Here is a 12,147-nt window from a genome sequence, read left to right as displayed (position 1 = left end):
TTTTGTTTTTTTTTTAAAAGGATTTAAATATGTTAAAACTTTTTTTTTCAAAATGCTTGCCGTCCCTGTACTGACGCTATGATACAGTACAATAAAAAAATAATAGCATACACCTTAAATGAAACACTGCCTGCTGTATGCATTAAAAAATAATATAAAAATTCATATTTTTATATTAGTTTTTATAATATAACTATAATAATTATGTTTAACAGAATATAACTGTGTGGAACTAGACGCTATGAAAAAAATATGAAGTCATTGTTTTATTTTTTTTTGTTTTTAAATGAATTTTTCTCACCTCCTGCAGCAATCATTTCTTAATTTTCCTTATTTTATGTTTTGTACTATAAGAGCTATGTTTAACAGAACATAATTGTGTGGAACTAGCTGATATAAAAATATGAAGTCATTTTTTTACTTTTCTTTTTGCACTTCTACAGCAATAATTGCACAATTATTCTTTTTTTTGGTAGTTTGACTGCAATTCCGTCTTCACTTTTTTGGATGCACTTTGAGTTCTATCGGTCACCTGCAGTCCGGCATCCGTGTATGGAGGAGACAGAGATGTTCAACCTCTGTTAATTAGAACCCGCCTATGCCTATACAGGCTGAGAATTTTCTTTCAACCAACTGCTTTTTTTTTTAAATGACTGAAAAGTCTTGAGACAAAGTCACCTTCCAGATGGTTGGGGACGTCTCACTGCTGCTGGAGCTGCAGGCTGTTGATGAACGCCGTCTGCAGCTCGTCCATGTCGTCGCTGGCCTCGATGGGGATGCTTGAGCTGCACGCCACCTCGTTGTGGCCGTGCTCCACATCGCCATCTGCCGCTGCCGCTCCCACGTTGAGGTGGTGACGCTGGGGGGACAGGAGGCTCTGGTCCTGGCCTGGAGGGTGTAGGCAGTTCTGGGGGGCCGGGCTCTGACCGGGGCTGTGGGGCATTGTGCATGTCTGCAGGCAGCTGATTCGCCGCATGGCTTCATGCAGGTCCAGGCGGGCGATCAGCGGCTTTCCAATGTTGACTTTTTTTGTCCAGCAGACAGCGTCGTCGTCATCCATGGCGGCATAGGTGCCCCTGAGGCACACGGTGAACACCAGCTCCTCCTGGTGGAGAGTTATTTTGGAGAGTTTATTTTTCATTTACGTGCAACTGTATTTCCTTAAACTCTCTGTCCAAATAAAAGCACGTATGTCCCTTTTTTCCCCCCGGTTTTCCGTGCAAAACAAGACAAAAATAATAACTTTAAAAAAGAATTTACAGATGCATGCTTTTCACTGGACATTTTATTTTGATGTCAAATTCCAAAAAAAACTCCTAAAATATAATACATATATACCTAAACATGTGTCAATGATGTAAAAATATTTGAAATAAAATATATTTAAAAATGAAATAATTCATATGAAAGTCTTGTTCTTTAAATGTTGAAAAGAATGCAAATTATACTGTAAAGTTATTGGACTTTTATACAAAAACAGAAATACATTTTTAAAAATGGTTAACAAACAAAACATTTTTTCTATCAAGTAGGCCTGTCATGATAGCAAATTTTGCTGGTCGATAATTGTGCAAAATTATTGTCGATATTCGATATTATCGCAACGTTTTTTAGCCTATTATTTCCATTCATTGTAGTCATGAGAGGTGTCATTCACATTTGAACCACTAGATGGTACTCAAGTATAGTACAGTGTACTTGTGTAAGACATTAGCTTGACACAGAAGTTGCCTGTATGTAGTTTTTGCAACTTAGCCAGCAACACGGTCTACTCTGTTGTCGAGCACCATTTTGAACTGTTTTGTTTATATTTGCTCACCCAACGCCTCAGTAAGCGTTGACTGCCGGGACGAAGGCTCCGCTTCTGGAGCACCTCCATCAGTGGGTTTTTTTCCCCCCATTTGAGAAAACTGTCCCGTGTCGGTCATCTGTGTTCATGCGCTCACTGTGTTCATTCCGTTTAAAACGGAAATACTCCCACACTGTGGCTGTGGCATTTGCTTTTGTGCTGTCCTTCATGTTAGCGTACGCTGGCTGACGGAGCTAACTGCGGCTAGGGTAGTTGCCATAGGCATATGCCATAGGTAGTAGCGAGCATAGAGTAGCCAGTAGCTAGTAGCCCCGCCTCCACAAAGGCGCTGAATGAGACGAGAGCCCACTCTCTCCGTTCATTCCACCATCGAACCAATGCGCACTTACAGATACAGAGTGAACCCTCTTGTACATCCAGCCTGTGTGTCACAGATAAACGGGCAGACACGCATACATGCACATGTCAATTTATGTGGGCGGCATAATTATCGACCTGTTTTTTTTGTGTTTTTTTTAAATCGTTCGATTAAGCGATTTATCGATTATCGTGACAGGCCCAGTATCAAGACTTATTTAAAAACATTTGATGTACAAATTATATATTTTTTAAATGTACAACACCGGGAGACAGCATCTTTTTATCAAACTCTCTTCTATACTTTCTATACTGTTTCTATACTTTTACATAAAGAGAATTTACAAAAATTGCACAATGTTGAGAATCACACAAATGCTGTTGTTCTTCTACTCATTTTTGTCACAGTACTGCCATTAATCAATAAATTCAATTTAAATCTGCTTTAAAACTCTTTTTCTGCCAAAAAAAGCAGAAAACTAAAGTCATATTGCTGTAATGTCATCCCCCTCGCAGCCACTAGGGGGTATATATGCACGTTATATGGTGATACCGCTATTATGCTGTGACTATCCACCAGCATTATAGTAGAGTAATAAATATTAGTAGATTTGAAGGCGCTGAGTGTTACCCTAAGTTTCTGCAGTGAGCTGAGTCTGGTGTAGAGGCAGTGCTGTGGGAGGCTGCTGGACAGAAGGTAGATGCCCGTCTCCTCTGGAGTATCCCTGTTCATCTCTTTGGGATCCACATCCAACTCCTGACAGGAAGGTCACGGTCACGGTCACACACACACACGGCATCACAAAGCAGCTTTTTTTTTTTTTCTTTTAAGGACCAGACTGTGACAACTGACCTGCGGGAAGTCGGTAACGTGACCCTGGCACGAGGAGAGCTCTGCGGGCTTCTTGATGATGTGCGTGTAGATGACCAGCACGTTTGAAAACTCCGCCGCGAAGCCCAATTTGATCTGAGCGCCGCACTCAAAGTCCAGAATCATAGTCTCTGGAAGCTCTGCAGTACATTTTACATCGTATGCAAATGATATGCAAATTAGATGACATCTCTAGCGACGTCCAGGAGGACCAATAGTTACTTTTCTTACTGAAAGTTGGTAACAGTTGGCAATGGTGAACAGACATCTCAAACTACAGACTCAAACTTTCATCTTTATTTTTCCGATTATGGATCAACTAACTCAGCGGTAAGATGTACGTACATTTTGCTGATGTGTTGAAAATCGTTCCCGGTGACTAGCTAGCACGCTGCTAATGCTATTAAATCCAGTATCGTCGTCAGTCATGGTAAGCGATGGAGCACGCATGACAATCCTTTCGCTGGGAGCCCAGGCTCTCTCAATGTTTAAGGGACGGGCTGTCAACCGGTTGCTAGTCTTGCGATGCCTGGTACATGTCTCTAGAATCAATTAATCGAGGGATTTATGGCCGATTCCTATTGATCCAGGAGGCTAACCCCATCTCTCACCCATCAAAGCAGCGGTTTATTGTTCACAACTCCAATTTCTATCATAGTTACCATGAGCTTTGGCCCATTGGCGACTGTGGACTTGATCAGCCGTGCCAGGCTGCACCGGGTCATTCAGGGCCCTTCGCTCAGACAGACTGCTGCGGATCTCCAGCGCCTGCTTCCCCTTGGTGGCGTCAAACTGGCCCATGTCTGCACAGAACACAGTTATCACTCTACACGCACCTAATCACCAGTTCATTTCTCCTTGTGTCTGCTCACCTTCTGCAACCCTGTCCAGCACCACGGTGATCTTCTCGTCATCCAGCAATCGCTTCTTCAGGAACTTGACAAACACACCATTGGTGAAGCCGCTGGAACTCAGCTCAAAAGCCTCGGCGTCTTGACACCTTCAGAGACAAATTTTTAACCTTGCGTGGGAATAAAAAGCACTTTTAGCACTCACGTGGCGTATCCGAAGACGATGTTGGCCGTGACCCTCAGGACGATGCTGGGAGTGCTCTCGTCATGGATATTCCTAGTGAAACGAATATCCGAAGATGATTCCTGTGCTGTCTGCGTTTAGAAGAGAAGGACTCACCTCTTCCTGCACATGTCCAGCAGAAAGACGTTGAGACCCGTTTCCTTCTCCTGCATCAGCTTGAGGATGCTCTGGACGCACAAGCAGTTGGCCGAGCGGTACGGATTGGGAGCGTCCACAGGCACCATGAAACTGTTGCCGTAGTTCTCGTATCCATGCCCTGCGTAGTACAGCAGCCCTAAGAAGACAAAGACAAAGACGTCTGTCACATCCTGCTACACTCCAGCACGGAGACCAGTGACGTGCGGTCTGGGGAGGAAATGATGAAAAATAATTTTTAAAAAACAAATAACATAAAATAAATAATATTTGTGAATTGAACTGTCTTATGTGTTTTCTGTATGATTCCGACCGTTTTTAACATTTTCTTAAGCAACAATCACTGAGTTTGCACATTTCCTAATCAAAAGCAGGGGAAAACACCTAAGGTGAGGCCACCATGAGCTCCTCGGCTTAGTGCACAAGCCCCGCCCACTGTCTGCATACACACTGGCTGGGATCACGTCACCAACAATATAATGTTGCACAAACATTTACGCAACACCGTGGCTTTCTACATCCAGTGTAATGTCTTTATGCAAGTGTGACATCATATTTTTGCTAATCAGACAAAATACACAAATGTCATACAGAAGGCGCTGCATCCTGAAGAGGTCAGGTGTGCCTGAGCTTGTCATTGCCGTCCTTGCACAGAGAAAAAGCCAGCGGGTTTTTTTTGTTTGTTTGTTTAAACTTCATTCAAATAAACAGCAGTGCCCGCTAGAGCTAGATTTACAAACAAGTCAAATGAAAGATATTTTTATGCTCTGCTGAATGAATGCATGAATGTGACTGCCAAAATTGAGGATTATACAGTATACCCAAGCTCACCAGGAGGTGATCATACTTTTACAACAAAGTATCAGAACCTTTCCTGGAGAAGGAAAGGCTGCATGTGCTTCATATACAGATAAAAGGCAAAAACACAAATGTTTTTCAGATACCCAAAGAAAAATAGACGGGACTAAGAAGTATCTGAAGGGAATCAGTCTTTCACCCACCGTAGACCCCTCTGTGGAGCAGCAGCAGGAACTCGTCCACGGCATTCCGCATCTCTGACTCTGTGAGGTCCAGCAGGGAGACCACCTTGAAGTTGAGCTGCCGCAGCACGTTGGTGAGGTCGTACACGTCCACCATGGGAGCTTTGAGCTGGAGGTGGTTCTGGTAGGTCAGGTTGCCAATAAGCAGGGCCACTTTGTCTGTCGCTGAGAAAGGAACAACAGGTTAAGGCAGACGACACGAGGAAAGGGTCAAGGAAACTCCCGTTACTATGCACAAGTCATTTCTAAATTATATCTCTTGAGCGGGAGAAAAATCTATGAAGTCATATGAGATATGACGTAAAGACACTTACCATAAAGTTGCTCAGGAATGCTATTCAGGAGGAAATCAGTGGAACCTAAAGCCAAAAAAAAAACGAGCACCGCATAAGATCATCAACAAATATGTGAATGACATATTAGTGTGTGATGAATACCTCCTCCAATAGCGTAAACGTCATCTACAAATAAGAAAACAACAAAACATTACTGCCGGAAATGACACAGCGTGACCTTATTTTTGCGCTTTCAGACGTCATTCTAGTCAAACGCACACGCCATCAAATCCACTGTCAAAATGTTCACGGAAAGGAAAAGGCCCGCCATTCACCACACGAAAGGGTCAACATATTTCAAACAGCATGTTCTCCTCGGTGTGGTTCTACAAGCCAATGAGAAGCATAAGCATACAGTGGATCCCCGCACACTCGCCATTCAGCATTCAGAACTCAAACACATTTGTGGATTCTTGGTTAAAAAAATTAATAAAATTTTAAAAATCACCCTCGTTTCTTCAGTTTCTTGTTCATTTTAATGAGCTGGCATGCATTTGTGTGGACAAACATAACAATGACACCAAAAACAACTCTTAAAAAGGTTAACTTAAGAGCCATTTCCAAGGTTTTCTTGATAATAACCAAAATCACTTATGTTCTTACATCAATAGCTATGGCACTGTGCTGCCAAAAAATGACCTTTAGTTGTGCCAGGCGTTAAAATGAACAAGAAACTGAAGAAAGATGGGTGGTTTAATCGTTTTTTTCCTTGACTGTACGCGATAATACAGGTGACGATTACAGCATACATCTATCACTGTTAAAAAGGCCACAAATTGTACACGTTTCTACATGAAGAAGGACGCCACACGCCTGGACAAACTGGTGAGGAAGGCAGGCTGTTATTGGCACAGAGCTGGACAGCCTGGCATCTGTGGCAGAGCAAAGGACACTGAGGAGGCTCCTTTCCATCATGGACAACCAGCATGATCCAATGCACAGCATCATCTCCCGACAGGAGAGCAGTTTTACTGGCAGATTACTATCACTGCCCTGCTCCACTGATTGAATGAGCAGATCATTCCTCCCCCACGCCATGTGACTTTTCAACACAGCAGAGGAGGAGCAGTAAAACCACACACAGGACTGGACTTATTATGTATTATTATTATTTATTATGTATTATTGAAATTGAAGCGGTCGGTTACGTATTGATTTTTTTTCTTGTTCTATTTTCTTATTTTTCTTAACTCTCCTATTTTCTATTTTGCTTTGTTTGTTTTATTTTGAAATGATTCCGTTTATTAGGACAGTTTTGCTGAGGTACTGGATACGTGAATTTCTCTTGGAGATAAATAAAGTATGTATCTTATGCCATCCATCCATTTTCTATACAGTCGTCCCTCGTTTACAGCGCTTGATTGGTTCCAGACCCGACCACGATAAATGAATTTCCGCAATTTTGGATTCAGTGTTAATAAATGGAATATTTTCATAGAAGTCAAAAACTTACCACTTCCACATGGAATGGGAGGAGAACCTTTTTTTTTCTATCATGTCGAGCATGTCATGACTGACTTCATGCAGTGTTAAGGTAATGAGATGTAAGGTAATGTTTTGTGTCATTCGTGCCGCCTGGTGACCAGAATATTACAAATCACTTGTATTTCAATATACAGTAATTTGACTCATTAATTAGTCAACTTCTGAATGCAGTGAGGGAGCAATTATCAAACTGCGATATTGCGAGGGAACGCTGTACTGCTTGTCCTCACTATGGTGGCGGTTCTGCTGGCGCCCATCCCAGCTGTCATTGGGTGAGAAGCGGGGTACACCCTGGACTGGTCGCCAGCCAATCGCAGTATGTCTTCATGCTCCACTGATAATGTTTTTTCGTCAATCATTAAGGTTTCTCACTTTGGCGGTCCTTGAACGTACCATAGTTGTGTGCTGTGACTTGCTACACCGTGACTCCGATTCCATCTGTTCATCCATCACCTTACTTTATCATGAGTTAGTGGTGAGTGCCTGTACATTTTATGCTTGAACTGCGTTTAATAAGTGTGTGAGGCATATTTAAGGCTCAAACCTGGACTGTGCATTAAGCATTCAGCTTGGTAGCTTTTGTCTCGAGTGAACATTGGCAATTGAAAAGCGAAGGGGAGGGTTCTGTAGCTCAATCTAGTTTAATGATTCCAACAGTAACTTTTATTGCAAATGATCTAAAGTCGGAGAACAACATCAAAGTAGCAGGAAGGTTTGGAGGTGGAAGAGCGAGCCATGTTTTTAAAATAGACATTTTTATGGGCGTATCAATTTCAGTCGTCCACCGTTTATCTCGGTTAAATGGTTCCAGACCAGACTGTAATAAAATAAGTAAACTCCCGCCAAGTAGGATTCAATTTTAATAAATTGAATATTTTCATAGTTAAGGCATAAAAAAACCTGTTTACAATCTTCTAAAAACATTATTAGAGCCCTCTAGACATGACATAACTCCCCTATAGTCATCTTTACATTTGTATTACCAAATATAGTAGATATAACCAGAGAAAATAAGACATATTAGCCATTAATAAGATAACAGACTCACACGTTACCATTTTTTCTGGACAGCGTACTTCCTGCGGTGGCAATTGTCTCATCAATGTATCGTATTTGTGGCTTTACACTCATATTATCCAATATAGTAGACATAATAGGAGTAAATAAGCCATTTAAGACGTAAACAAAACTCTTGCTGGTGTGTGTCACAGTAAATGTGTTCCCTAGTGGATCTTAGTGATGGGTGGACAGATGTGTGGAGGACATGAAGTGACGTTGGAGGTTCAGAGTTGACTAGTTCTGTGGCCCGTGTTCTTATTATGATTATAATGTTGTTATTGTTACTGTGAGATCATTAAACCTGCAATAAATGGCGGTTCTGGCAATCACGTCTGGTGCTTGTCTCACTGAACAATTACTGACACCTAGTGGTCAATGTAGAATACTGCATTCACAATTAGAATGATTCTCTTGCCTTGTATTTGTATTTTAGTTCATTTAGTTATTTCATTTAGCCATTTTTATGCTTGAAAATGCTTACATTCACTTTTATTTATTTATTATTTAATTTGCTTAAATATGCATACATATTTTTGCTAATAATAGGCCATGAAACTTATAATTTAATAATTAAATTTGGAAAAACCGTGATAGAGTGAGGGCACAATGTTCGAACTGTGATGTAGCGAGGGACGACTGTACTCGTGAATTTTTAACATTCGCTGTTAGGCGTGGAATGTAACTCCCATGAAAAGCGAGGATCTACTGTATTGTTAATAGAATACCTCAGAATTTATGATCCGGCTCTGAACAGATGGTATAACTAATGAAGGCCGGTATGTTTGGGATTTTTTTTTTACAGAAGGTAAAAAAAAAAAAGAAAAGATTTTGGGTGTCATGTTGGTGACGGCAGCCTCTTCCTTCCTTGATGACGCATTCAAAGTCAGCCTCATTCATTCCATGCATGTTAAACCCTTGCGAGTGCTGGTTAGTGTTTCCATGACCATGTGGACCCATTGACAGGTGATTAATGTGCATGCAGTTGTCTAATAATGGCCCCAATCTCCCTGTATGAGTCTACCTTCAGAGCATTCCATTGCTCCTGAAATCTGGACCAACATCTTTGGAGCTTTCAGCCAAAAACACAAACAACCACTCAGATGTCATGACACATGGATTCAAGTGTATTACTGGACTGTGATGGCTGCTGCAAATGGACGTACCGATCACAATCTCGACCTCGTTGCTCCACGTTCTCTCGCCGCCGCCGCTAATCTCGCAGCAATACCTGCCCTGGTGATCCTGCGTCACGTGAGGGATCTGAAGAACAAAAACATGGGAGCGCTGCAAATCACCATTGCGATTTCCTGAGAAGTTCTTCTCCCTACAGTGAGTTTCCTCCTGGTGGCGTTGGCAACGGGCGCTCCGTTTCGGTGCCACCGATAGCAAGGGATGGGGCGTCCCACGGCGCCGCACTCGAGCCGCAGCGTTTGGCCAGCATGAAGCCGCTGTGACTGAGGCTGGACGGCCACCTTTAGACGACCCTCTGACGACTGGCCTGAGGTGACAACACATTGGCGACACTCACACAGGAGTACAGCACGGGTCTTCAAACTTTTTCCACTAAAAATGAAAGGATGTGCACCTGGGGCACCCCTAGGGTACATGCAGCATCATGTGACACTTTCTGTTGCATCATCAGCTTACCGCATGGCGTGGACGCATCGAGAACGTCCACTTGAGCCCACTGACTGAACTCAAAAGAGTCGCCGCAGTTGACCCTGCAGACGTAAAAGCCAGCATCCTTCACGTCGACCTGAGCGATCACCAAGTCAGGAGTGGAGCCATTTGGCACCTGGGATCGAAGCAATGTGTTGATATCAGAACACACATCCTGTCTCTGCCCTGCGGCCCTGTTTCCCAAATGTGTCACAGCACATGTTGTAATTCTTCTAGAGGAGTAACGTCACTCTTTTGGACCATCCTGAGTGTTCCCCTCATCTAAATCCAACTGAGAACAAAGGGGGATGGAGGAAGGTTACAATAATGTACATCAGTTCCAGACAATGGATGCCCATTCCCACTAGTCTGCTGGAAACACGGGCATCAAGCATGTTTTGAAGTGATTAACAGAAAGGCGCAGCTACTCATGACAGTCCTTTTTTTGAAAATTTTATTTCAATTTTAGGAAGTTTTTTTTTTTTTTTTTTTTTTTTTAGCTATGGTCTTAAACTTTTGATGAGCTGATGAACTATTTCAGTATTTCAGTGTTGAGTGTATATACTCGTATACCAACCATACATTATCCTCATCTGTAGATCTTACTTTCAGTGTGGGCTGCTCACCTCTTCTCTGGACTTGAACCACTGGTACTGCACCGGTAACTGGCCCACAGCATGGCAGCTGAGCCGCACATTGTGACCGCACACCAGCGCCACCGACTGCGGCTGGATCAGCACCTGCAAAGCTGAATGTACCGAACATGTTGCCATCGTATATATTTGCATATTTCAACTCAGCTTTGACTTTGGTCTCTACCTGGTGCTTTGAGGCACTGGAGGGCCTCAGCATTGCCCAGCGTCTGGAGGTAGTCCATGAGGTGACCCCGGGTGCAGCCTCGCTCTCCCATCAGCCTCAGCAGCGTGCGGCTCGGGCTGCCGTCAGGATGCAGGACCTTGAGCGAGCACATCTCCAAGTCGTCCGGGCTGGAAGGGGAGCGGGTAAGGCGGAAGACATTTGAAAATGAATGAGTTAAAATGCAAATCTGCTGTAGCCGACCAGGTCAAAGGCACTTTTATTTTCCCGTGTTTTGTTTTTGGATCATTTCTGTGTTTGTATGGTTTCCCTTGTCAGCAAAAATAATGGTCTGAGGTTGATACTACAGTGTTTATATATTATATGGTTAAGCAGGGTGATTAAAAAACAATGCAGATCGAGCAGGTTAGTCAACTAATTAACCTATTAAATAATAACAAACAATGTCAATCAAAACTTATTTGAAACAATACACAAAATGCCAACACATTGTTAGTGCCAGAAAACAAACGTTTGTTTTTTTTACCTGACTTTGAAGCGTCTGTCACTGCCGACTATCTCGCCAAGTCTTCGCCATCCTTTGGTACCGGCTCGGTCCAACACCTCGCACAGCTTCTTCTCCACCTGCTCCTTTAGCGAGCTGAGCCTGCCGCAGGGCTCCAAAGACTCCGACATGACGGAAGGGAAAGGCAAAACTCGCTCATGGACGCGTCCGAAAAGTTTGTAGGCCGAAAAGTGTTTTACCAAAGAACTTCGAAGAGCTCACTTCCGGGAAGAAGTCAGTCAACAGTGACGCGGCCACGCCCACTGTTGCGCTTTGAGCCTGCGCACTAGAGCGAGTGGGGCGAGAACAGGCTTGTTTTAGTGGTGGGAGATACTGCAAATCTTAGTGCGGATTTAATCCTAATGTGGTTGTATCACCAACACAACAAAAAACATTACACACATCATTGTATAAAATGAAACACAGACAACAACTAACAAAACATCGATTTCATCACTGTAGTATCGAGCTGATACCGATTCTGCCGTTGAGATCAGTAGTATCAATATTTGGATCGACCCGCCCAGAAACAGCTTGTTTCTCCCTCCTGAAGAGTGATGGAAATTCACGCTCTTTTTAGGGACGGTTATTTTGGTTCGGCTCACCAAAAAGAGCCGGCTCTTTCGGCTCCCAAATGGCTTCTCAGATTTTTTTTGTCGTCTTAAATGAATTTTTCATCAAATTATGTGTCGTGCAAAAACACATAATACCCGATTTTTATTATTTAAATGGATGTATTTCAACCTCACTGAGCAGCTACAAAAATACAAAGATTCATCTCAACAGCGAAATTAAGTCAAAATAGCTCAAATTTCTCACAAACGAATAGACCCTAAGAACACCACACAGTGTGTTAAACCCCACCCCTCCCCCTGCTCAGCATGGACACAGAGACACCGCCCCACACCTTGACCAATGACATTCGCCTTTTTAACAAAAAA

General features: G+C 42.9%; 1 protein-coding gene across 3 annotated transcripts; it reads right to left on the bottom strand.

The window, feature by feature from the left end:
* Positions 1 to 700: 700 nt before the first annotated feature.
* On the bottom strand, positions 701 to 12,037 carry malt1 (MALT paracaspase 1). Of its 3 annotated transcripts, XM_054772348.1 has the most exons (17): positions 11,189 to 12,037; positions 10,666 to 10,832; positions 10,473 to 10,594; positions 9,835 to 9,982; positions 9,516 to 9,685; positions 9,351 to 9,447; positions 9,209 to 9,256; positions 5,746 to 5,769; positions 5,623 to 5,667; positions 5,270 to 5,473; positions 4,230 to 4,407; positions 4,095 to 4,166; positions 3,911 to 4,038; positions 3,701 to 3,841; positions 3,021 to 3,178; positions 2,799 to 2,924; positions 701 to 1,105 (listed from the first exon to the last, which is right to left on the bottom strand). In XM_054772348.1, exons 1-17 carry the CDS (start codon positions 11,335 to 11,337, stop codon positions 701 to 703), a joined length of 2,382 nt encoding a protein of 793 aa, XP_054628323.1. In that variant the 5' UTR covers positions 11,338 to 12,037. The 3 variants fall into 3 exon arrangements, with proteins under 3 accessions (XP_054628323.1, XP_054628324.1, XP_054628325.1); XM_054772349.1 differs by lacking the exon at positions 9,209 to 9,256; XM_054772350.1 differs by lacking the exons at positions 5,746 to 5,769; positions 9,209 to 9,256.
* Between the last annotated feature and the right edge of the window lie 110 nt (positions 12,038 to 12,147).

Source organism: Dunckerocampus dactyliophorus, chromosome 4 (assembly GCF_027744805.1).
Source record: "Dunckerocampus dactyliophorus isolate RoL2022-P2 chromosome 4, RoL_Ddac_1.1, whole genome shotgun sequence".
In the NCBI taxonomy this organism is placed as follows: domain Eukaryota; kingdom Metazoa; phylum Chordata; class Actinopteri; order Syngnathiformes; family Syngnathidae; genus Dunckerocampus; species Dunckerocampus dactyliophorus.
Note: the sequence above shows the minus strand (reverse complement) of the source record. Positions and strands in the feature narration are given on the sequence as shown.

Coding starts and splice junctions, on each gene's coding strand:
- malt1 (XM_054772348.1), bottom strand. CDS start 11,337: ATGTCGGAGTCTTTGGAGCCCTGCGGCAGGCTCAGCTCGCTAAAGGAG. Junction 4,167..4,229: donor CTGGACATGTGCAGGAAGAG/GTGAGTCCTTCT, acceptor TCGTTTCACTAG/GAATATCCATGACGAGAGCA. Junction 3,842..3,910: donor GCTGGACAGGGTTGCAGAAG/GTGAGCAGACAC, acceptor TGTTCTGTGCAG/ACATGGGCCAGTTTGACGCC.